The sequence below is a fragment of the Anser anser genome (genome assembly GCF_964211835.1).
Source record: "Anser anser genome assembly, chromosome: Z".
Taxonomy (NCBI): Eukaryota; Metazoa; Chordata; class Aves; order Anseriformes; family Anatidae; genus Anser; species Anser anser.
The window spans coordinates 77,132,992-77,156,826 of record NC_139723.1 but is presented as its reverse complement, the minus strand read 5'-3'; the positions used below and the strand labels follow the sequence as shown (position 1 = coordinate 77,156,826).

Below are 23,835 nucleotides of genomic sequence, written 5' to 3'. Positions count from 1 at the left end.
AGGCCGTTTTGCACGTTCAGGTGTTTATTAGGTTTCCACGCAAAGAGGAAAACTCTTTGGAAGGTTTGGTAGAAACGCGGGGCCGGCCGTTGAGCAGGGAGGCCTCCATCCCAGCTCCTGAACACACAGCATGCATTCACTCCAGCTCCCCGAGGATCCTGAGACCGGCAGGATGCCTTCGGGCTCAGGAGCGGAGGGAGAGGACGGCCCAGGCGCTCAGCACCTCTCAGTTCCGTGTCATTGCTGCGGTGCTGCTGCCTGGCTCCACACGGAGCACTCGGCCACATCCAGGAGCCCAGCAGGAGCCAGCGGCACAAGGCTGGCCTGCAAGGACCTTCACGCAAGGTTTCGCTCCCTGGGCTGGGCCCTTTTCTCCCGGAAGCCCCTCAGGGGGCAAGGCACAGGCGGGGCCGCCCCCCGGGGAGGCAGATCCCGTTTCGGTGAGCGCTGCGACCCGCGCCCTCATCCTGCACAAAGGGTTCTGGCCCCCAGCTGAAGGCACAGGGCACGGCAGCGAGCGCAGCGCTCCTTCACCCCGCTGCCCACCCTGTCATCGCAGGAGAACCCCGGGGGAATATTGGGGTGCGCACCCCCAGCATGCTGGTCGTGGCCCTGCCCGCCGTTCCCAGCCGGCACGGCAGGGTCCTACCGTCTCTCCCCACTTCAGATGGTGATGGAGTTGGTGCTGGAGAACTGCGACACGTAGGAGGCCAGGATGGGGTTGGTGGGAAGGACTTTGATGGGCAAGTCCCAGCTGAAAGTGTCCACCTCAATCTGCTCCACCCCGGTCCAGGTGACGGCCTCTGGCTGGCTCCCACGGACGAGGCAGGTCCCCGCTGACTCCCCGGAGGTCACAAACTCGAAGTGCAGCCTCCACTTCAGGGACACTGCGGGCAAGAGGCGGGTCAGCAGCCAACACCGCAGGGCCGGCAGCTGCCTCGGTGCTGGCAAGGGGACAAGCAAATAATTCCCACTCGCACAGGGCCAGCTCCCTCCCACGCCACACGGCCCCGCGGAGGGTTTGCCAGCAGGAGCAGGGCAGCGAAGGCAGGGCTGGGGACACGGCTGTCCTCCTGCGGGGACGAGCAGGGCACTGACCGATGTTGGTGGTGAATCCCGGGGTCGAGCTCAGCGGGACGGGCAGGCTGAAGCTGCTCTGGGCTGTGTGCAGGCAGGCCTCCTGATGGCGGGCGTGCGTGCTGAAGGAGACGGGCTGCCCCCGCCGGCGCTGGAACTCCTCCTGGATGCTCTCTTCTGTCTGCAGGCTCACCGAGAACTGCGGGGCAGACAGACGGGAGCTCACACTCACACACCCGCGCTGTCCTGGGGCCTCCGTTGTCTAAGTGAGCTGAGAACCAGAGCCCTTGCCCAGGGGGACCTCAGCTGCCTCCCACCGAGACCTCACCAGAAACCCCCCCCCAGCAGCTCAGTGCCACCCCAACCCTTTCTCCCACTGCCCACCCAAAAGCCCTGCTTCTCCCCACGCTGAACCCAAAGCCAGCGCTGACCTGCAGACACGGGATGTCTCCTTCTGAGAAGTTAAAGGTCCCGATGACATCCTCTCCAATCTTATACACGGTCTTGAAGATGCAGAACGTCCCCACCTTCCCGCGGCTGCTGCTGATATTGTACAGGTCTATGGAGAAAGCAGAGAGGGGGGCCGAGCTGCAGGAGGAGGCGGCTCTGCTCCACACAGCAGCCTGGGTTACCCGAGGAGCCCATCAGACACAACTTGGCTGCTTGGGAATGAAGGGCAGGCCCTGGAAGCAGCATTTCCTTCGGGAAAGGTCAGCAGTGAGCAACAGCAAACCACACTGGCATGGGGGAGCCTGTGGGAAACCCTGATCCGAGCGGGCCCTGACGGAGCCGCTCCACAGCCGCAGACGGAGCCTTGCTGTGCCAGCAAGGGAATTTTTGCAGCAAGCGCTGCGCGGGGAAGGGGGCAGGCCTGCAGGCACTGCCTGCTTCGTGCACGGGTGGGGGCAGCGGGTTCGCCCAGGGGAAGCGACCTACGCAGGCTGCGTCGGGAGGTGGCTGCCATGAGCAGGTCCGTCGCCAGGTCCGCCAGGCGAGAGTCCTTCTTCAAGCCCTCCTCCTCCTCCAGGAAGGGGTTTGAGGGCGCGACGGCCTCGTCCTGCGGGCACTGGTAATCCTTGAGGCCTGGGGAGAAGGTGAGAGTCAGCGGGGCGGGCTGCAGACCGTGCCCGAGGGCAGGGCAGCGCGTGGCCTTACCGTGCAGCACGAGGACGCGGAAGGGCACGCGGAGGAGCTTGATCGGGGAGTTGACGCGCTGGCAGCCGATGGTCAGCTTGTACACGTACTTCACCGACTGCCCGCGGAAGGAGGGAGGGCCGTCTATGGGCAGCGTCTCACAATACGAGTCTGCAACGAGCACAGGAAGGACTGCCTGGCTAGGAGGCTCCTGATCACCGTCTTGTTGTGCTGACAGGTTTCTTTCCTGAGCGGTCCAAGCGCATCCCCAGCTCCCCCACCCCGGCGCCCCTCACCTCACGCGCATCATCGTCACCCACTGCTTCCAGCACGTACAAATTGTGCCTCGAAAGAATGCGAAAGGCGTAAAATCCGGGAATACGAACTGAACTTACTCATCACGAGTTCGACCCGAATTTGCCTCTGCACGCTCCCCTGGCGCACCGCATGAACGCGACACTTTCAAGCAGCAGTCGCGTGGCGCGGTTTCCTCGGGGCTCTGCCTCACTAACGCACAAACGATACTCGAGGCAGAGGGATGCTGATCAATACCTCATTCCTCTTCTGACATTCACTTTACACAAGCGAGCCCCAGACAGCAACAAAAATTATTTCCTTCCTGTGTTCTCCTCTGGGTCTAAACGGCTAAGGAACAATTAAGAGACCTTCACAGCAACCTGCGGAGTAATCCCCCCTTTGCAGTCTGGTGACTCGGACCACAGAACCTCTGACCCTGAGCCCCCCTAGATGCCAGGGCCTGGCTCTGCAGCACACTCAGCCCTCTCAAAGCCCCACGTTCGGCACACAACCCCCAGCACTTCCCAGTGCAACGCGAACACCTCTGCAGCCTTCCCAAACTGCAGGCTGCGTAAGGAGAGAGACGCAAGCGGCGGACCGTGGAAAGTCTCCACCTCTGGCTTGCCCACCGTGACGCAGATACACCCTGCCAGAGGAAGGGCAGCATCCTGCTGTTAAACCACAGATCCTTCCCAAAGTCTGGCACATCCTAAACGTTGAGGCTTAGATCAAATGCTAGGGTTACATTTTAAATATAACTTCAGGATTTAAAAAAAAAAAAAAAGAGGAATGGAAAGATAAAAAAGCCCACGCTAGTGACCAGAGCCCACGGGCTCTCACACCTAAAAACAAAAGGCCGTCCCGCTGCACCGAGGTGCTGATAAAGCTGAGAACTGCCCTGACAGAGAGGAAAATCAGGAATTTCCCAGGAGGGCTCAGGAGTGCTGCTGCAGACCGCTGCAACTCCTGCAGCAGGTTTTGCAGAAGCGCTCACCAGGGTCTCCACCACACCCAGCAAGGACAACCTGAGCAGAGACCACTGCATTTTGGGGCATCTGGGGAGGAAGACGGGCAACGCGTGGCGCCTGCTGCCTGGCACAGGAATGCAGAGTCTCAGGAAGCCTCCGGAAGGCCAGCCTCCCCGCAGGCCCCGGGAGGAAGCGCATTCCTGGCACTGCAGATGCTTCCCGACCCTCCCGCCGTACCCTCTGGCTTGTGTCGAGGCTGCCTCCATTTCCTCCCCTCCCCACCAAGTGTTTAGAGGTATTGCAACACCAGAGGGGAGGCAGAAACAGCCACAGAAATGGCTTGAGGGCTTGAAAAAATGTTTTATGGTGACAAATTTAAAGAGCTCAGTCTGGGCAGCGTGTCAAGCTGACGGGAGGTGAGTCACCTTCAACGTATAGGTACCATAACACGGGGAAGATAGTGGGGAAGAAGCTCATAAGCAACCAAAAACAAGACCTTCTATCAAGCAACAGCCTCACACAACCTCAGCTCTAAGTGCCAACTCCTGCCACGGTTTAATAGCACGGTACTTTGCCGAAGCAGAATTCAATCTCTTGATTTCTTTCTGCCTTTCCAAACTGAGCAGCACAACTCAAAACTTCTGAAAAACAGGAAACGAAGAATTAAGATACACACCCACACGGCCTTAACTCTGCCTCCACGGAGCTGGCAGGAGCCCCCAGGAACGGCCCGCAAGCGTGCCAGCTGCAGCCTCGCGTGAGGGGAGCAGCACCACACGGTGGGACTGGTGCGAGCAGCTTGGCACAGCCTGGCCGTGCAGCGGGGCTTCTGGAGTCCCACGCTGCGGCACCACACGCGACAAACCTTCCTCCTGCCGTGCCACCACGTGAGCAAGCCCCTCGATCTGTCCCCACTACCTGGGTTGGTCAAAACCAGCACGTCGCACAGCCCCCGGCTCCGTGCTCTCACTCACAGCTCCGCCGAACGCTCCAGCAGAGCCCCTTCCATCAGAGGCTTCATCACGCTGTGACTTGAGAGGTGTCCATCGCCCGTTCCGGATGGATCCCTGCTGGGACATCCCGAGGAACGCGCCCACGTGCAGCCGGCAGAGCCTGACGCCAGGCTGCGATGCAGGGATCTGGCACGAGGTGACAGGCTGGGTCAGCAGCCACCAGCCCAGGGGCGACAGCGCATGCTTGTGTTTTCACAGCTGCCTGATCAGGTAGAAGCCCCCAGTACAAAACATTCCCTGGAACTGGGGAAATCAGTTGGTGCAGATTTCCTCTGAAAAGGATAAAAAGCTCTCCAAAGAGCAAAAGGGAAAGTAGCGATGGAGGAGAGCTGAAAGGGGGCCCACTGGAAGAACACTGTTTGAGAGCTTTGGAGGCACAGAGAGCTCTGGGCCAGGGAAGGTGAGAAGTGCTCACTTTCCTGGCAGAAAGGTCGGGGAAACTAGAGCAGGCAGGCGACAGCAATCCCCAGGACATCCCCAGCCTGAGGAGGAAGCACACACCTGCAGAGGGTGCCAGCCTAAATTCCAGGCACGCTCCAGTGCATCTGAAGAAATAAAGGCAGGGGAACGCAGGTGCGTGCAGCTGTTCCTGCAGCTGCAGCCAGGTATTTCAGAACGTTTCGTGCCTTGCAGCTACACCAGGGACAAAGGACACGGGCCTGGGGCAGAGCTGAGGGACACCTTGCAGCGCGTGGAGAACAGATTCTGGCTGTGTTCCTTGGCACTCGCCTCCTGCGAGCACCAGGGCTGGCTGCTGGCAGCACTCAGGTGTGCAGAGCCTGCCCGGGCGCGGGGCTCCCCGGATGTGAACCCCCCGAGCGGGGGAACAGCAGACAGGACTCACAGGACTTTGACTCCCCGGGATCCAGCCGCAGGTCACAGAAGAGGATCTTTGGTGGGGTGGACAGGATACACTGACCCCGCTCTCCTGGAAGAGACAAACCACACGTGAGCGCTGCCCCCGGCCAGCCCCGGGGGCGCGGGCTGAGGGGGGCACTCGCTGCGCCCGGGGCCAGCCGTGCCTCACCCTCCCGGGGAGGAATGGGGAAGAGAAGGGGCCGAGGAGGAAATATCTCACGTCCTGGTCAGACCATGAGACATTCCCAGAACAGCTGGACCGACAACCCTCCCGTTTTGCTCCAAGCTAGCACCGCTGTGATCTCAGCATTAATGAGGTGCTGCGGTGGCCACGCAGCAGGGAGTTACCGCAGGAAGCCAGCAGGGGCTCGGGCACACACCTTACAGCCTGCCCGACTCCCGCTCGGCTTACCCTGCCCGAGTAACGGGGAGCGCTCACCTCTGTTGGGGACGAAGACCGTCTCGTTCTCTGCCTGCACGTCGTGCTTGCTGCCGTCGGAGGGGGGCAGTGCCACCCGGTTCTCGCTGGCATGAAACTGGCAGTGGATCTGGGCGCTGGCCCACGCCAGCATCTCGCTGAGGGCAAAGGAAAGCAAAACTCACTCTGTGCTTCCACCTGGGTGGCAGCGAGCACGGGCCGGAGAACAGCAGCTTTTCCTGCCCCTCTCCACACGCGACTGCTTTTTGGGAACGGAGCGGGCTCTGCTTTACTGCTGCTGAAGCCATCCCCAAAGCCCCCCTCCAAACACGCCTCCAGGGCAAGCCTGAGCTGGGCGCTGACCTGCAGCTCCCTCCAGGACCCCTCTGCGGGTCACCCCGTGGGCACCCCCCACGGCTCTGCAGACATCTCCCAGGCTCCCGACCCCGTATCTGTTCCTACAGACTTGCAGGAACAATGGCAGACTTGTGAATTCAGCCGGTGCCCGGCTCCCCTGGTGTTATCCAACATCACAATCCGATTAGTAGGCACTGACACCAGAACTTCAGGCGCTACGGGGATCTTTTGTGGCACACGGGAATCCCTCGGTGTGAGTAACCAGACCAGTTGAACGTGCAGACGAACCAGGGAAAGACCTTGCTGCACTCACTGCGGCTAATTACGCACTACTTGATCTCATGTGTGCACCGGCCGCCCTCTGAACACACGCTGGATCCTCTGCCCAGACACCTCCAGCCCTAAAAGTTGCAACTCTGCGCCTCCGAAAGCACCAGAGTGGCTTTTCATGAGGGCTGCCTTCAGGTTTTCTTCCATAAGGTTATCTGCTGCGTGGAAGCAGGGAAGTGCCCTCACAGGAGACATGACGCTTAACAATTCTGCGTCAGCTTACCACAATTACAGCACCTTCAAGCACGGCACTTTGAGTATTTTTCATTTATTTCCAGCATGGCCCGAGGATACGCTGCTGAATTGTTTCAATTCTTTAACCAGACCGACAAACCCCGTTTGCGTGTGCCTTCCTACCAGCAGGCCTCACCCAGCTGTCAGGGCACACGAGGATCCCGCACCGGGGCCGAGGCCACCTCTCCCTTCTCCCTACAGCTTCTTCTGAAGCCCACGCCAGCCACACTGCACGATTTGGGGCAGGGCCAGCTTCGCTCCTTGAACACCTGGCACCCCGCAACCCAGCTCACCCTCTGCCATTACTTACTGCCCTTGACTCCCGCTCCTGTGCTTGAAACACACGCTGCAGTTCCTGCATCTGCACAGCCCCACGTGCTGGCGCTGGAAGCTTCTCTTTCCTGAGAGGCCTAGCTGTGTCACAGCCGCTCCGCGCCGTCCTGGCCGCTGCCCTTACACGACCTACAGCCTCAGCTTTTAACCGCCAAGCCATTAGCTGTTCCCGTTCCTATGATTTAGCCAACTCTCGGTAGCTTGCTTTTTTTTTTTTTTAATTTTGAAAACTTTCCTTTTTTTCAAGAGGCGGTTTTCTAGGCACCACGACAAGGCGCCCAAATAAACCTTCCAAAACTGGGCTGAGAACCTCCGAAACTGCCCTACCACGTACCTGTGCAGTCCCACGTGTTTCAGAAGAATAGGAACAACATCCCTCTGAGCACAGCCAGCCCCGAGTGAGCGACTCCCTGACACGCCACACTCCCAGAACTGGGGAGAGTAACACCGCCTCCCCACGAGACAAAGCCCTGGAAAGCTAGCTGCTTATGGCGTGGCTGGATTTGAACGTTTAGCTCAGCAGGCAAGAGGAACAAGGATGAAGCGATGGGAAGTTAAGGAAGACAATTTAAGAGTCCTCCGGTGGTAGTGCAACAGGCTGCTCTGCTGAGACTGCGAGCGCTGGAAGCGGTTCCATCAAAGCAGCCACCTCTGAAAGTCATACTGGTGATGCAAAGGTGCTGAACCTGACCGGGCGGGACACCGACACTTCCCGGGAAGGAAGGAAGGACACAGGGCAGGAAAACCACCTCCACCCCCGGAACATCAGACAAGGCCACACACTGCTGACACTGAGGCTTCGGGTGAGTCACTCCCGTGAGCCAAAGGTAGGAAGCTCCTTATCTCGTCACCTTTGCTCAGCGCCTGCTCTGGGCACGGCTGAGTCAAGGAGAGGGGAGTGCCCGAAGGCTGGGCCGTAGAAAAGGCTGCATGGAAGTCGGCCCCTTCTTCCTTCTGGGCACCGCTCGCCCCTTTGGCTACTGCCAGCTCTGGAAGCGGGGATGACACTGCTACATCAGCTCGCTGCCACACACAGCTCCCTCCACCGATGTAGGAAATAATGACGCTGTTGCTTGTTGCCCTGAGAGACTCACTCCGGTGTAACTAGATACCCTGCCCTGATAGCCAGTTTGGCTTCATTTTCTGCCAGCAATTCTGCTGCCACTTGAGGGGCACTTAAAAGCACCTCTCCCAGCGCCTCTACCTGCATACTTTTTTTCCAGTCTCTTCCTCGGGGGCAGAAAACCAGAATTATTACCTCAGTTTCCGCCCCGAAATGGAGATGGCACGAAGCGCCATTAGGGAGCACCTTGGGCGGGGAAGTCACCGGTGGCTGAGCTGGCACCGCAGCCCCACAGCCCTGCCGGGGCACCCCCTGCCTGCCCCCTTTTGGTGCTGCCTTTGTCGGGGTGTGTGTGGAGCAGGGCCCGGTGCCGCCGTACCTGCTGGCAGAGGTGGAGGCCGCCGACAGAGGGTTGGTGAAAGTGATCACGCACTCCAGCAGCTCCCCGGCCAGGAACACGGGCCCGCGGCCCAGCTTGGCCACCACCTCGATCATGGCTGGGACAGCCCCGCTGCGCGCCTGCCAAAGGGAACCGCGGGCATGGGGAGAGGGAGAGAGAGAGAGGAACAGTTGGGATGGTGCCGTGGAGCAGAAGGGCTGAGCAGGGACACTGGGGGGGGACACAGGGGTGGCCATGACCGTACCCACAGCAGGCAAACACCCATGGGCGGGGGGGGGGACACAGTGATGGCCCTAGCCATACCCACAGGGGGCAGACACCCATGGGGAAGGACAGGGATGGGCCTGGCCGTACCCACAACAGGCAGACCCCCATGGTGGGGGGACAGGGGTGGCCCCAGCCTTACCCACATGGGGCAAACACCCATGGGGGGGGATGACAGGGATGGCCCCAGCTGTGCCCATAGCAGGCAGACACCCCCGGGGGGGGGACAGGGATGTCCCTGGCCATACCCACAGTATACAGACACCCATGGTGCGGGGACAGGGACAGCCCCAGCCATATCCACAGCAGGCAAATACCCATGGTGGGGGGTCAGGGGTGGCCTTAGCCATACCCACAGCAGGCAGACCCCCATGGTGGGGGGACAGGGTTGGCCCCAGCCTTACCCACAGGGGACAGACACCCCCGGGGGGGACACAGGGATGCCCCTGGCCGTACCCACAGCAGACAGACACCCATGGGGGGGCACAGGGACAGCCCCAGCCTTACCCACAGGGGAGAAACACCCATGGGGGGGGGGGGGGACAAGGACAACCCCAGCCCTACTCACAGAGGACAGACACGCATGGGGAGGGGGGGGGGAGGGACAGGGACACCCGCAGCCCTACCCACAGGGTCAGACACCCCCGGGGGGGGGCACAGGGATGTCCCCGGTCCCCCCCCGCACAGGCCCAGGCCCAGGCCCGACGCCGTGAGCCAGGCCCAGCGCCCCCACACAGGCCGGGAACAGCCAGAACCCGGGCCCTGCTCCCTCCCCCAACCCCTAGGGGCCGCCCCCCGTCACGGAACGACCCCCCCCGGGATTTGGGGGGGGGGGGGGGGGAAATCACACACCCCCACCCCCACCCCCGTCCGCAGCGCCCCCGCCGCCCGCACTCACCGCGGCCTCCCCCCCCCCCAAACGGCAGCCCCGGGGGCCGCTCGGCAACTTCCGGCGGCGCCCGGCGAGGCCGCTCGGCAACCCTCGGGCGGCGCTCGGCCACGTTCGGCAACTTCCGTCAACGCCTCGGAGCGCGCTCGGGCTCCGCCGGTGGGCGTGGTCAAAGAGAGAGGGGGCGTGGCTACGGGACCGGGGGGGCGTGGCCAAGGGGGGGGCGTGGCGCGCCGGTGAAGAGGGCGCGCCGGGAGCGCGGCGGGCGGCGGGGCCATGGCGGACGCGGGGCCGCTGATGCGGGGCTACCAGGGGGCGGCGCGGGGCCGCGGCGTGGCGGCGGCCGGCTGGCGGCTCTGCCTGGCGCACCGCTTCCCGCAGCCGCGCCGGCCCTACGGAGCCGGGGACGTGCCGCTCCGCGACGTCCTGCGGCACGTCGGCATGGCGCTGCGGTAACGGCGGCGGCGGGTGGGGGGGGGGGGGGGAACCGGGGGTGGGGAGACCCGGGGTGTGGGGGGGGGGGGACGGACCCGGGGAGGGGACGGGGTGCGAGTCGCGGAGCCGGGTGGTACATCGGTGTCCTCGCGATGTGGTGCTCGGAGTGCTGGGGGGGAGGTAGGGGGGGGGTGATGCTGCGTGCTGGGGGCACCGGGAGGCGCTGGGAGCACTGGGAGGCACTGGTCTGCCCCCCCCTCCACTCACCCCATCACCCCCGAGTGCCGTGCCCGCCCCGGTACCCGTTCCGCGCCGTTCGGTGTTTTCTTTCCTCGCCGTCACCGTTTGTCTCTTGTTTTTCCACGCTCGGCCTTGCTCCCGGCCTCCCCCGGAGGCTCCGGGCGGAGGCCGCCCCTCGGCTCGCCCGTCCCCTTCCCCAGCTCGGTGGGGACGCGCCGGCGGCGGCTCCTCGGGCAGATCCGGGGGAAAGGGATTGGGGTTCAAAGGGCTCGCTCGGCAGCACGAAGCTCCGCGTCAGCCGCCGGCACCAAGGACGCGGCCAAGGCTGCCTCCACCGGTCCCTTCGTGCCGCCAGCCGGGAGGATGGGGCCGATTAGATCCTGGGTGCTGCTGCACAGACTGGGGGTTCAGGCTGCGGGTTCGAGCTGCTGAAACCTCGCGTGTTGGCACGGCCTCGCCTGGTGTGGGTGTCAAATAAACGGAGACCCCTGCCTCTTGCACAGAGGGGCCGCGCTGCGGGGTGCCCTCGAAGGCTGTCGTGGCACCTGGAAAGCTCCTGCACCATCCCAGGGTGGCCGTGGGGTACCGTAAGGGGACACCCCAGGCCTTTGGAGGATGCGAAGTGGGGTGCTGACCCCCCTGGGGTGGGAGCTGGTGCCCCCAGGCTGCCCCTGCGCAGCCCTGCGGGGCTCGGTGCCCCCGCGCGCACCGGGATGTGCTGGCGGCACAGGGCGCCGGGGCGGGCTGGGCGCTGCCTGGACGGGTTTTAATTCCACAGCCTGCATGGAAAGCAATGCCCTGTGGACCCGGCGTGGCTCGTCGTGCTGCAGAGCAGGACGGATTTCTCCTGCTTGTAAAATCCCCGTCCTCCCCGCTACGTGCTGCTGGGAGATCTGCTGCAGGGGGACCCGGGTTCCCCTGTCACCCCCCTCCTAAGGGTCCGGGTGCCCCTGGGCAGCAGCAGCAGCTCCGGGTGGGCTCCTTCCCTCCCCGAGCCAGAAACCCCCCATGGAGCAGCTGGGTGAAGGCACGTTCCCTCGGGGGAGCGTGCTGCCAAACCGGGGCTGCCGAGAGAGGAGCAGCGGCAGCAGATGCAGCCGCAGATAGCAGCAGCGGGCCGGGCCGGTTCTCCTGGTGCCTCCGACCTCCGCCAGCAAAGCTGGCCTTAGCCTCCCAAACCAGGGAGCAGGCTGCCGTCATCCCCAGATTTGCTGGAAAGCCTTTCCCCTTTGCTGTCCCTGTTGGGCGTTGTGCTGCGTGGCTGTGTAGCTGTCCTGTCTGGTTGCACAGGGCCTGGCGCGTTCAGCTCAGCAGCAAGCACCAGTGTGGGAGCACAGCCCGGTCATCCAGGGCCGGATCCTCAGCAAGGAGATCTCCGGCGGGCACCGCCTGGCTCAGCCGTGCATCACCCTTCCTCCTGGTTTCCTTGCAGGTATTTCAGGTGGTGGTACAAGAAAACCTGCATAGAGAAGAAATCTGCCTTCATCGACCTCATGTGTGCCGTCCCTCTACAGCAGATCTACGGTGAGCTCGGGTTTGGGCGCGGGGTGCTGTGGGAGGCGACGGCAGCATCCACCCCGCTGGCGAGGGGACCCTGCGGGCACCTCCCTGAGCCTGTAGGGGAAACAGGAGGGGGGCAGCAGGGGCTTGGCAGGGTTAATTTGGGGAGCAGGCACCTGTGTGGGGAGCGAGGTGGGTGCTGCTGGGTGGGAAGGGGGCTGCGTGGGGCAGCCAAGGCATGAAGGAGGTCGAGGGGGTGGTGAGGTGGCCGGTAAGAGGGGAGCACTGATCCCTGACCCCCCCAGGCTGCCCGCTGGGCGGGATCGGCGGCGGCACCATCACACGTGGCTGGCGGGGCGAGTTCTGCCGCTGGCAGCTGAACCCCGGGAAATACCACTACGGGACGGTCATCGCCGACCAGGTAGGGCTCCGTGGCTCCTGCTCCCCAAAACGCCGAGCTCGGGGAGCAGAGCCAGCACGGGGCTGCACGCTGCGCCCAGCCCGTGCCGCCGAGACCCCCGCAGCGGGGCTCATATCTCGCCCCCCATGTGCTCCTTTCCTCCCCAGTTCACGGTGTGCCTGCGTCGCAAGGGGCAGACGGTTTACCAGCAGGTCCTGTCCGTGGAGAAACCCAGCACGCTGCAGGGCTGGAACTGGGGATACTGCGGGCACTACGCCTTCTACCACGCGCTGTACCCCCGCGCCTGGACGGTCTACGAGCTGCCGGGGCAAAACGTGGTGCTCACATGCCGACAGGTCTCTCCGGTCATCCCCCATGACTACAAGGTGAGGCAGGCCCCGAGCATCGCTCTGTGCCCTGGCATGCTGCTGTGGTTATGTCCTTGTCCTGGGAGGAGCATGGGGACGAGGTGGTTTCTTCGTGGTGACAGTCCCAGTGCTCCCGGAGAGCTGCAGAGATGCTGCCGAGGCACTGCTTGAAGTCAGCCAGGCTTTCCTCCTTGTTAATTCTCTTTCCTAGCCTGGACTTTTCTGTCCCAATATCCCGACCCTGGTGCCAGCTGCTGGCAGGGTTTGTTACATCCTAGGCCGGTGCTGCCAACCCCTGGTTGTCCCTTTCAGCTCCGGCTGCTCCTTTCCCTTCTCTGCGCTTTCACACCGTGTCCTGCTTATTCCCTGCCCTGGCTTTTTCTGGGTGACAATCCCAGCTCCTGCCCACCCCGAGGGGCAGGCCCTGCCGCCCGCAGGCTCCGCAGCAAGGCGTGAGGACACCCACAGCCCTCACGTGCGGGTCAGCCGGGCTGGGTGCGCTCGCTCAGCTGCTCCTGAGCACGACAGCTGCCTTCTGCCTGACGTCCCCAAGGGAAGGGCTGCTTATTAGCTGGGGTTTCCCAGCTGGGCTTTCCCAATGCTTTTCCCATCTCCACTGCTCATCCCCAGCCCCAGGCGAGGGTGGGAAGCTGCCGACAGCCCTGACCTCGCTCTTACCCCGACGGGGCACAGGAGGCTGGCAGCAGGCGCCAGCCCGCGCTGAGGCACCCGCCTGAGCCTGCAGCACCGCTCTGCGCGCTGCCTGCTGTCTGGATTTGGGCACCAAATGCTCCCCACGTCCCCTCAGCTCGGCAGTCCTGAGCACTGCGAGCCCTACATGTGTGGCATTGTGTCCCCCCCCCTCCCCAGGACTCCAGCCTGCCGGTGGCCGTGTTCATCTGGGAGGTGGAGAACGGCAACGAGGAGCCCGTGGAGGTCTCCATCATGTTCAGCATGCAGAACGGCATGGGCGCAAAGGAGGACAAGAGCGGGGGGCACTGGAACGAGCCCTTCGCCCTGCAGGAGGGCGGCGAGCGGGTGGCCGGCGTCCTGCTGCACCACTGCACCCCCACGAACCCCTTCACGCTTGCTGTGGCTGCCCGGGAGAAGGTGAGGGCTGGCAGCAGGGCCGGGGCTGTGCCGCAGGCAGGGCTGCTCGTGGCGGCCCTGGGTTGGGGACAGCCCTGGAGCTGGGTGTGCTCTGCGGGGTTTTGCAGTAAGAGAAGCTGTGGGTGAAGCTCACGGGTCTCCAGGAGAGCAGGCTTGGAGGTGGCACAGGTGGGGAGCAAGTTCAGGGCTGTAGGATTGCTGGTGGGTTGTTGCTGCCAAAAGTACAGCTCAGGGGGTGGGGGGGGATCCGATCGCTTCGCCTGCTCCTTTGGGGTGGGAGCTGTTCCCTGATGCTCTGCTCATCCCCAGGCTGGCACGGTCGTCACCCACCTCACCGCATTTGATCCCGCGGGGTCGGGCAGGGATGTGTGGCAAGACCTCCTGCAGGACGGCAAGCTGGAGTCCCCCACCGGTGAGTGCTGCGTCGTGGGGGTCTGGGGGCAGGGGGCTACAGGGTGCCAGCCGTGCCGAGCTCAGCAAGGGTGGGTTTCCCTTCTCCTGGGGCCCTGTCATGGCCATGGGATGCGTGGTGTCTGCAGGAAGCGCCCCCAGGAGTGGAGGGAGAATCAGTCCCCGTGGAAGGGTCCTTCCTGTCCCTTTGTAGGGTGCAGGGAAGAGCACAGAGGTGCCTTTGAGGCTGCCAGCTGCCCCGCGGGGCTACTGAGCTGTGGCTCCAGCCCTGCTCTCCGTGATGCTGGGGCTTGTTCCCGGCTCCATAATTAAGGAACTTAAGTAGGGTTTAGTCCATATCCAAACTCCCTGCTCTCTGTCGTGCTGACCTTGTGGCTCCCCACGAGCTGCTTGCACCGTTTCAGGGCTGTTCTCGGACTGCATTAATTGCACGTCCCAATGTCCTGTCCACCTGAGGTTTGTGTGCCCGGCCGCCTTCCTCGAGTTCACACCGCCAGACCCGCCAGCTGAGCCGGTTCCCATTTGCTTAGGGAGCGCTTAGCAGCTCCCGAGTCTCGGAGCCGGCACAGTGTGCTGCCCTCTTGTTGCTGCGAGGGTTTCCTGAAGGTCTCTGGTATTTCCTCGTTGCTTCTGCGTCATCCTCAGCTGCCTGCTCGCTCCCGCAGCAGGCTGATGGAGCGGGGCAGCACCTCGCAGCCCGTGCTGGTAACCTGCTGCCGCCACCAAGGCCGGCCTGCAAACGAGATAACGCTGACGGATCTGCAGTGCTGGCACCGTGCCTCTGCAGGATTTCGTGAAGCTTGAGTTATGTCATCATTTGCATAAATATTTCTGGAAAGCTGTCTGCTACCTGCCGTCTGCAAGGGCACGCGGAGCTACCGGGATGCGGTCTTCCTTCGTGTACGCTCAGTGTTATCATCGGCAGGATCTGTGCTTCTGTGAAAATTGTTGCCTTAATGAGTTTACCTGCTACACATGTCAGGACCAGCATATAATTACCTGCTCGCCTGAGGGTGCTTCTTAAATAAGGGCACAGTTCAAGCACCCTTCGGAGAGCTGGAGGCGATGGCTGTCACCACAAAGTGCCGGTGCCTGGGCTGGCAGCCACGTGGTCCCGGTGACGGGGTGTGCCAGCCATTCCACGCGTGCCTGCTGGTTTTCCTGCCTCATTTTTTCCTCTGCTTCCATGACTTTTTTTTTTAACCCCCTCCGCCCACAGCAGGTATTTTTGCCCTGGTTGCAAAAAAGCAGTTACTCACGTGCGCCTAATGCCATCTCCAGAACGCAGTGGATGTACCCTGCGGGGTGCAGGGTGCTGGGGCATGCCCCAAAAGCCTTGTTCCCCTGGGGCTCTGTAGGCTTCCCTAGACACTCGTGGACTTTTTTTTTTTTTAACCTAATTTTCCTGGCAGGTAGAAGCAGGGCGACAGCAAAGGGGGAGGTGACGGCAGCCGCCGTGTGTGCCACCTGCACGGTGCCCGCACGGGGCCACCAGACGCTGGAGCTGGCCCTGGCGTGGGACATGCCCCGCGTCCACTTTGGCTCGAAGGAGAAGCTGCACCTCAGGTGGGTGGCCTGGGGACAGCTGCTGGGGTGGCCGGGCTCCCTGGGGCGTCCCCTGGGCTGAGCCCTGACCCCAAGGTGCTCTCAGCAGGCGGTACACGCGCTTCTTCGGCAGCGACGGAGACGCGGCTCCCGCCCTGTCGCGCTACGCCCTGGCGCACTACGAGGAGTGGGAGAGGAAGATCGACGCGTGGCAGAAGCCAGTCCTGGAGAACAGGTGGGACGGATGGGGACGGTGACCCCGGAGGGGACAGCAGGGGGCCACAGAGGCTGATTTATTTATTTATTTATTTTTTCCCCCCTCTCTCTGCCCCCGCAGCCAGCTGCCCTCCTGGTACAAGTCGGCGCTGTTCAACGAGCTGTACTTCATGACGGACGGGGGCACCGTCTGGCTGGAGCTGCCCCACGACTGCCTCCCCCAGGAGCTGCAGGGGCCGGGGGTGGCCAGCCTGTCGCACCTCCTCCCCGTCCTGCGGGAGTACGGAAGGTTTGCTTATTTAGAAGGTAACTCCTAGGGACACGACGGATGGTCCCAACTGCACCCTCCCCATCGCTTTCCCTGGGCGGTTTTAGCAGCCCCCATGGGACGAAGCCCTGCGTGGCACGGGGAGGGGGGGGCCTGCCTTTCCTGACGTCTCCGTGGCACGTCTCCCCTCCCTCACTGCCTCTCCGGTGCTTGCAGGGCAGGAGTACCGCATGTACAACACCTACGACGTCCACTTCTACGCCTCCTTCGCCCTCGTCATGCTGTGGCCCAAGCTGCAGATCAGCCTGCAGTACGACATCGGTGAGTCGCCCAGGAGCAGGCGGAGGGTTTGGGATGGCTTCTGCTGGTGCTGCAGAGCCAGCATCCCCCTGCAGCCCCTGTACTTGAGCCCTTGGATTTGCAAACCCCCCGTGCCATGCCCTGTTGGTGCCCCTTGGCATCTCCGTCTAGCACTGGGATGTGTTCTTGCTGTGCTGGGGCAGTCCCTGATCCCAACAGGTCTCCTCGTGCCCCTCCAGGAGAAGCGTGGCGCTGTTTCAGACCCTGATGCTCTAGATGGGCTTGGAGGCTGCTCTCTACCAGCAGGGAGCTGAGCCCTGTGCTGGGGACTGAGCCCCCTGGGTTTCCCTCCCCACCCTGGCTGATGCCACTGCCTTGCTTACAGCCACATGGGGTCCTCAGGCTTGGTTTCGTCGCACGGGGCGGGGACCACGGGGCTCGCTGCAGTGTCTGCTACCTTGCTAACACCCCGTGCCCTTTCCAGCCGTCACGGTGATAAACGAGGACGTGGAGCCCCGGCAGTACCTGATGAGCGGCCAGACAGCCCAGGTGAAGCTGAAAAACGTGGTGCCCCATGACATCGGGGACCCAGGTGAGGGGTGCAGCACGTCCCTTTCTCCGTAAGAGATAGAAGTGATAAGAGGCTTGGGTGATAAGAGGCTTGGGTGATAAGAGGCTTGGGTGGCCCTGGAGGTGCAGGATGGGGATGGCAGCGTGTGCTCTGCATGGAGCCCGTGCAAGGGAGACGTAGGGATGGTGAGCGGCAGCAGGAAGGCCGCAGCGGGTGCGATACCTTGCTTCAGTGCTGCTTGGCGGTGGCTCTTTTGGGACCTGGCTCTGAGCGGGGCCAGCAGCTGCTCGCTGCCCTGCTGCATCCGCTCCGTCCCTGCGCAGACGACGAGCCCTGGCAGCACGTCAACGCCTACCTGATGCACGACACGGCCAACTGGAAGGACCTGAACCTGAAGTTCGTGCTGCAGGTGTATCGCGACTACTACCTGACGCACGACGCGCCGTACCTGCGGGACATGTGGCCGGTCTGCCAGGTACGGGGGGACGCCCTGCCCCTCGAGTGGTAGGGGTGACACGGCACCTCCTGGCTTTCCGCGGGAGATGGGAGACATCCCGAGAGGGGCTGTGCGACCTTCCCCTGCCTCCCGCAGGCCGTGATGGAGTCGGAGCTGAGGTTTGACACGGATAACGACGGGCTGATCGAGAACGGGGGCTTTGCTGACCAGACGTACGACGCGTGGGTGGTGAACGGAGCCAGGTGAGGAGGAGGGCGGGTGATGGAGAGCAGGCCCTGGGGAGCGCAGGCGCTGGGGACGCGCTCCCCATCCCTCCTGGGAGCTCCGTGCGTCGTTGCTAATGCTGCTGTCCTTCTCGCTCCGGCAGCGCCTACTGCGGCGGGCTGTGGCTGGCGGCCGTCCGGATGATGTGCAAGATGGCAGAGGTGCTGGGGGACGAGGAGACCCAGCAGAAGTACAGCGGCATCCTGCAGAAGGGCAAGGAGGCCTTCGAGAGGATGCTGTGGAACGGTGCGCGCTCGCCGGTGGGAAACCACGCCGGGAGGGGTGCTGGGGGTCTGCTACTGATTTACCCATTTTTCTGCTTTGTTCCAGGGAAATACTACAACTACGACAGCAGCGGGAGCGACACGTCCAGCAGCATCATGTCGGACCAGTGTGCGGGGCAGTGGTTCCTGGGGGCTTGTGGCCTGGACCAGGGGGAGCTGGAAGTGAGAGGGGGGACGGGGGAGGCTTTGCTTGCAGCAGGGTGAGCGCCTGCTGTGGGTTTGGGGGGGCTCCCGCACCTCCTGTGCACGGGGCAGCACTGGGGTGGAGGCTGTCTGAGGCAAATCAGTGCGATAATGAGTGCTCAGGAACAGGCTGTGTGACAGGAGCCTGCGGCCTCCTCCAAGCCTGGCACACTGCTAGCCAGGTCCCGCTGGGCTCTGTTCTCAGCAAAATGGTATTTGTTTTTAAAAAAAAAAAAAAAAAAACGGAGAAAACACGCGTTTCCACATGCTGTGCGCTGCCTGGTATGAAGTCCTAAATGAGTGTCGGAGGAGACGAAGGCTGATTTGGGGCCCGATGGGCCGCAGCTGTTTGGTTGCGAGGGAAGAATTGGCTGAAGACAGCTCACGTGCAACAAGGGGCAGTGAGAGCAGCGGCGGTAAGGTAGCGCCGGGGACGCAGCGGGGCGGCAGAGAGCCCTGCTACGGGTTATTTCCGAGCAGCAGAGAAGTGACGGACCCGCTGCTGGAGAGCAGAGCTGTGCGGTGGTGATGGAAGCAAAGAGCAGCCCTGCGGGTGCCTGAGGGCCCTGGGTCGCTTCTGCTGGTGCTGAGAGGTTGCCCCAAGCGCCCTCCCCTGCGAGCGGCCTGCGCTAAGCGCTGCGGGATTTGGGAAACTGCCCTCCTGCAGTTACTCCAGCCCTGTGCCGCAGTGCTCCAGCAGCACTTTTGGATGCAGAAAACGTGGCACGGTCCAAAATCTCACCTCTTGTTTTTGTTGACGTCGGATTTTGTTGCTTAAGGTGTTGTTCTCTGCTGTCTGGTGAGCTTTGAGCTTGCTGAAGGCTGCACTGGTGAACTTCTCTGTTTACTACGGTCATCCAGTTTTTGGTTTTTTGTTTTTTTTTTTTTTTGCACGTGTTTTGATCCCTTGCCCTGCTGGCAGCACTCCTGCTTGTAACGCCTTCCTGCTGTGTGTACAGGTCAGTAATGGAATGCAAAGTAAGAAAAATTGGTGACCTCAGCCCTGAAGAAACTCTGCCCCAAACCATCCCGCAGGAGAAGAGGCTTCCCAAACAATGCTTGTGCTTATCTTCAGATCCAGAGCCACGCCAGAAACATGACTGTATCGGGTGCTTGGCTTTAGCATAGACAAAAGGGACCCGCTGCCTTTCCCTGGATGAGTCCACAGAAGCCACCACGTTGGCCTGCTCCGGGGCAGTGACCACCCCTGCGCCAACGCTCTTTGGTTTTCATCCCCAGCAAACCGTGGAAAAGCATTATTTACTTTCAGCTGCGTGCAGGGGCTCTTTGTCCTCATGCAACTGTCTCTGCTGTTTGGGCAGCTGGCCTCTTCATGCTCGGGTTATTCTCTTTTGGTTTGGTTTTGCAAGAGCTTACTCAGCTCTCCGACCTGTCGTGAGCTTTTGGCTGCAGTTTGTTGAATAACTTGTTTTTCCCCCCATCAGGTGGGGGTGCGGGGCAGGTTCTGCACTTCCTCCCCTGTTCTGCAGAAGCGGCTGTTTGTTTAGCGAGAGCCGCTGACCTTTCACAGGCCTTTAACTTTTACTAGGGGTAAAAGTTTCAAGCCTCTCGTGCCAGACCCAGCGAGCCCCGGGACGTGTCGCGGTCCAACCTCAGCACCATGCTGTCCCAGCTCGTCTCAACCTTTGGCTGGGGCCATGGTCCTGCATCGCTGCCTGATAGCGCAGCTGAAGGGATTGAAGTCCTCTTGAAATCAGTGAAAAGCGAGCCCTGATTTCTCTTATTCCACTGAGCTGAATATAAATTTCCATGTCCGTAACTGGGAATTCAAACAGGGCAAGTCCGAGTGTGGCCAGCCTGTCACCAGCTTTGGCCGGTGGCTTTGGGGGTTTGTGGACCATGCATGCTGGAGGTGTCCCCTGCCTCCACCAGGAAGCAGGCACGAAGTTCTGCATCTCCCCTGAGCAGCTGCTTTTCTCGGGGGAAGCAAAAGGCTTTTTGCTGGCGTTCTCCATCCCGTTTCTTACGGAGAAGCTGCTCCCTGGCCACCAAGCCTCTCTCTCCATGCAGGTCTTCCCCAAGAGCCACGTTATCAGCGCCCTGCAGACCATCTTTGAGAAGAACGTCATGGGCTTCGCCGGCGGCACCATGGGGGCGGTGAACGGCATGAGGCCCGACGGCGTGCCCGACACCTCCAGCGTGCAGTCCAGCGAGGTGTGGATCGGCGTCGTCTACGCCTTGGCCGCCACCATGATCCAGGAGGTGAGGGGAGGTGCCGCGGGTGGAGGTGGCTGGTGTCCTCTCCAGGCGGTGCAGATGCTGATGGCTTCCTTTTCCCCCAGGGGATGGTGCAGGAGGGCTTTCACACAGCCGAGGGCTGCTACCGCACGGTGTGGGAGCAGCTGGGCATGGCCTTCCAGACCCCCGAAGCCTACTGTGAGAAGAAAGTCTACCGCTCGCTGGCTTACATGCGGCCCCTCAGCATCTGGAGCATGCAGCTGGCCCTGGAGAGCCGCGTTGGCCGGGCACCCTGTGCCCCCCCGGCCTCCTCCAGCCCTGTGCCTGGTGGCACCGAGCAAAGCATTGGGGATAGCCCGGGCCCGGTGGCCTCGGCTGGAAGGCAGGGACCTTGTCCTGTGCCTCCCTCTCTTTAAGGATGCTCAACTTGCCCTTTCCTTCCCTACCTCCTCAGCCCCTAAGCTACCTGCCTCTCCCCTTGGGGGGGCTCCCGGCCCCTCCTTCTGCACACGAGGGGGCCGGAGGCACGCGTTGCATCCCATCACCCCTGCGGCCGATGGGGAGGTGCTGCTGTGCCCTGTGCTGTCCCCTCCCCGGTGCTCCGGCAGCCTGCAGGACCCCCCCCCTGCACCCCTCGTGGCCAGGAGCAAGCGTGACCTCTCCTGCAGGCTGTGGCTGGTAGGGTACGGGGCCGGGTGCAGGATGCACCACCCGCACGTAGACACATGGATGCTGTAATGCGCGGCTCCCCAGGCTGACCCCTGCAGCTGGGGGGGGTCCAGCTGGAACAATCCCTGGGGGGCCGGTGACAATCCCAGCCCCGACAGCGCCTGGCCTGGTCTGGCACCGTGCCGTGAGCTGGGGCGGGCAGGGGAGCAGGTTTTAGAGGATGATTATTTTAAGTTCTTAATAAACTACTGTCCAGCTGTCTGTCTTGTGCTGCCTGGGGTGGGAGCAGAGGGGGGGGGTCTTGCCCTGAAGGTTGGTGTTGGGAAATAGAAGTGAACAAGAATGCACCAAAAGGTACCGAAATGCCACCAGGCCGCGTGGGAGGCTGCTGGGGCTGGCCCAGTGACCAACGTGTCACCAGCTCCTGGGTCTGAGGTACCGGGGACAATGTGGCTCCTGCAGTCACGCACTGACGGCACCAGCGACGACTGGAAAGCCACCAGGTGGGGCAGGGCAGGGGCACGGGGCCTGGGCAGCGACCCGCTGGGCACGGTGCTCTGCACCCCTGGCACCAGAGCGGGACACGGAGGCATGTGTGCCCCCCCCCCCCCCGCAGGGCCACAATTATGTTTCCCCCTCCGTCCCTGCAGGGTTGGCACCAAATCTTCACCTTCCTGCACCCCTGGGCGTGAGGGTGCCCCCACGGGGTCCCAGGCTGGTGACGGTGCACTGGATCCCGTGACCCCTGCCCCGTGGCGTGGCGGCACCAGCAGTGGCACCCACGTCACGGCGTCCCCTGTGCCACCACAGGCGGTGGCCCGTCACCACCGGGTGACCCTTGGCGGGAGGCCCAGAGGCACCGCGCAGCCCCCGCCGCTATAAACGGGGCCGAGCGGGGCCGGAGCTGCGCAGGCAGAGCCCGGCACCGGCAGGCGCGGCCATGGGGAGCCTCCGCTGCTGCCTCCTGCTCGCCCTGGCCCTGCTCGGCCTCCGCCCCGCTGCCGCCGGGAAGGTGAGGGCTGCTGGGGGCCTGCCCGGCCGTGCCGTGCCGTGCTGAGCTGTGCTGAGCCGTGCCGTCATGGGGGGTGAAGCACATCTGGCTCTGGGGTTGTGTGGTTTCTGGGTTGCGTGCTTGTGCCGTGCCGTGCCGTGCCACACCGCCCTGTGCTGTCCCCCGGTCCCCAGTGCGACCTGCAGGGCCTCTGGAGGAACGAGCTGGGCTCCAACATGACCCTCTTGGCCCTGGACATGGACGGGACCTTCTCCGGCTCCTACCACACCGCGGTGGCAGCCACCGACAAGCAGATCCTGGTGTCCCCTCTGCAAGGAGTCCTGCAGCCCCCCGGCACCAAGGGGCAGCAGCCCACCTTCGGCTTCACCGTGCAGTGGCAGTTTGCAGGTATGGCAGTGCTGGCATGGTCCTGTGAGAAAAATCTCAAATAATTTTCTTCAGACAGGATCTTCTGTGAGGCTATTTTATTCATGATTGCAATGGCGGGCGTCCTGCCAATTAGGAGTGCATTTTTGTAAACAAATCATAACCTTTTATTCCCTATTACCCAACACCTGATCACCTCCCGTTTCCTCATGCCTGAGTACTACAGGCTCACAAGCTACTCAACACTCCTCTATACCATATATGTACGATTTCTCTTTTTTTCAACCCTTTAATTTCCCCTTTGCTATGTATTGAGAACGTGTGATCTTTGTTTTACTATTCTCACACTGCTCATCCTGTTTTTCTCAAGCTTCCACCTTATTTTGGAACAGTGAGGCCTTCTACTGTCCACTTATCTACTTAGCATTTCTCTTTGTTATGACTACACAATTAGCTCGGAATACAGAAAATTAGCTCTCTACTGCAAAAACACAACTTTGTTTCTCACAGTCCCGGGGCAGCCAGCGAGCGCTGTTGCCCGTCTGTCTGTCTGTCTGTTGGGGGCTTTTCATAGGACTGTCTGTCTGCCCTGGCAAAGGGGAAGGTGGCCAGGGTGTTCGTCCGTTTGTCTGTGGGAAAGGGCAGGGGTGTCCGTCTGTCCGGGAGCCGCAGTAGCGGTGTCCATCTGTCTGCCCGGGAGAGGGATAAGGGGTGTCTGTCTGTCCATAGGAAAGGGCAGGGCTGGTGCCTGTCAATCTGTCCGGGTGATGGGGAAGACTTGCACCCTGGGCGCATGGCAGGGAGGTCCGTCTGTCTGCCCAGGACATCTCGCAGGGGCGTCTGTCTGTCGGAGGGAGGTGGCCCAGGCTGCCCCGCTCGGAGCCACCAGCGCTGAGCCCCCCTCCGCCCCCCGTTTCACCCAACGCAGACTCCACCACCGTCTTTGTGGGCCAGTGCTTTGTGGACCGCCGCGGGAAGGAGACGCTGGAGACCGCCTGGCTCCTGCGGGAAGGGGTCCCCTCCCGCAGGGACGTCTGGAAGGCCACCAGGTGAGCCCAGCCCTCGCTGCCACACGGCAGCGCCCACTCCCACCCCACTGACACCGCTTCTCCGCAGGGTTGGCACCTCCGTCTTCACTCGTGTCAAGTGACTGGGACCCAGCCGCCTGCGCCCCGCAGTCCTGGGGCTCTCCGTTGTCCTGCTGCCCACCGGCTCCCTCCCAGTGCCTCCCAGCGCTTCCCAGCGCCTCCCAGTGACCCCGCACCACGAGCCAAATAAACCCTCCTGTGCTCAGCAGAGCTTTGCCCTGTGTGTCTCTGTTACTTCCCTGCAGCCGAGCTCGGTGGAGGAGGCAGGCAGGGGTCCATCCCCTTAACAGGGACAGGATGAGGCTGTGACACAG

General features: G+C 62.5%; 3 protein-coding genes across 4 annotated transcripts; 2 read left to right on the top strand and 1 right to left on the bottom strand.

The window, feature by feature from the left end:
• Positions 1-6: 6 nt before the first annotated feature.
• On the bottom strand, positions 7-9,786 carry RGP1 (RGP1 homolog, RAB6A GEF complex partner 1). Of its 2 annotated transcripts, XM_083816744.1 has the most exons (9): positions 9,645-9,774; positions 8,462-8,601; positions 5,787-5,923; positions 5,334-5,417; positions 2,233-2,382; positions 2,014-2,160; positions 1,509-1,636; positions 1,099-1,276; positions 7-887 (listed from the first exon to the last, which is right to left on the bottom strand). In XM_083816744.1, the coding sequence occupies exons 2-9, from the start codon at positions 8,575-8,577 to the stop codon at positions 664-666; spliced, it is 1,164 nt and encodes a 387-aa protein (XP_083672870.1). In that variant the 5' UTR covers positions 8,578-8,601; positions 9,645-9,774; the 3' UTR covers positions 7-663. The 2 variants fall into 2 exon arrangements, with proteins under 2 accessions (XP_083672870.1, XP_083672871.1); XM_083816745.1 differs by having other exon boundaries at positions 2,014-2,382; positions 9,645-9,786.
• Positions 9,787-9,868: 82 nt separating this feature from the next.
• On the top strand, positions 9,869-21,316 carry GBA2 (glucosylceramidase beta 2). Its single transcript, XM_083816732.1, has 17 exons — positions 9,869-10,087; positions 11,743-11,834; positions 12,116-12,231; positions 12,378-12,596; positions 13,449-13,688; positions 13,998-14,100; positions 15,512-15,665; positions 15,754-15,879; positions 15,982-16,166; positions 16,345-16,449; positions 16,913-17,020; positions 17,323-17,474; positions 17,592-17,698; positions 17,824-17,966; positions 18,051-18,166; positions 20,219-20,410; positions 20,491-21,316. The coding sequence occupies exons 1-17, from the start codon at positions 9,912-9,914 to the stop codon at positions 20,800-20,802; spliced, it is 2,646 nt and encodes an 881-aa protein (XP_083672858.1). The 5' UTR covers positions 9,869-9,911; the 3' UTR covers positions 20,803-21,316.
• Positions 21,317-21,417: 101 nt separating this feature from the next.
• On the top strand, positions 21,418-23,729 carry LOC310889383 (avidin-like). The gene is made up of 4 exons (XM_083816765.1): positions 21,418-22,067; positions 22,241-22,454; positions 23,362-23,482; positions 23,550-23,729. The coding sequence occupies exons 1-4, from the start codon at positions 21,996-21,998 to the stop codon at positions 23,581-23,583; spliced, it is 441 nt and encodes a 146-aa protein (XP_083672891.1). The 5' UTR covers positions 21,418-21,995; the 3' UTR covers positions 23,584-23,729.
• Positions 23,730-23,835: the final 106 nt, after the last annotated feature.

Bases quoted from the DNA above. Each gene is read 5' to 3' on its own strand.
- RGP1 (XM_083816745.1), bottom strand. From the start codon at position 8,577: ATGATCGAGGTGGTGGCCAAGCTGGGCCGCGGGCCCGTGTTCCTGGCC. The intron at 2,383-5,333 runs GTGAGTCCTGTC...TGCTCGTTGCAG, and splicing joins TCCCGGGGAGTCAAAGTCCT to ACTCGTATTGTGAGACGCTG. The intron at 1,637-2,013 runs GTAGGTCGCTTC...CTTTCTCCATAG, and splicing joins CACCTCCCGACGCAGCCTGC to ACCTGTACAATATCAGCAGC.
- LOC310889383 (XM_083816765.1), top strand. From the start codon at position 21,996: ATGGGGAGCCTCCGCTGCTGCCTCCTGCTCGCCCTGGCCCTGCTCGGC. The intron at 22,068-22,240 runs GTGAGGGCTGCT...CCCGGTCCCCAG, and splicing joins GCCCCGCTGCCGCCGGGAAG to TGCGACCTGCAGGGCCTCTG. The intron at 23,483-23,549 runs GTGAGCCCAGCC...GCTTCTCCGCAG, and splicing joins GACGTCTGGAAGGCCACCAG to GGTTGGCACCTCCGTCTTCA.
- GBA2 (XM_083816732.1), top strand. From the start codon at position 9,912: ATGGCGGACGCGGGGCCGCTGATGCGGGGCTACCAGGGGGCGGCGCGG. The intron at 17,475-17,591 runs GTACGGGGGGAC...TGCCTCCCGCAG, and splicing joins ACATGTGGCCGGTCTGCCAG to GCCGTGATGGAGTCGGAGCT. The intron at 17,699-17,823 runs GTGAGGAGGAGG...TCGCTCCGGCAG, and splicing joins TGGGTGGTGAACGGAGCCAG to CGCCTACTGCGGCGGGCTGT.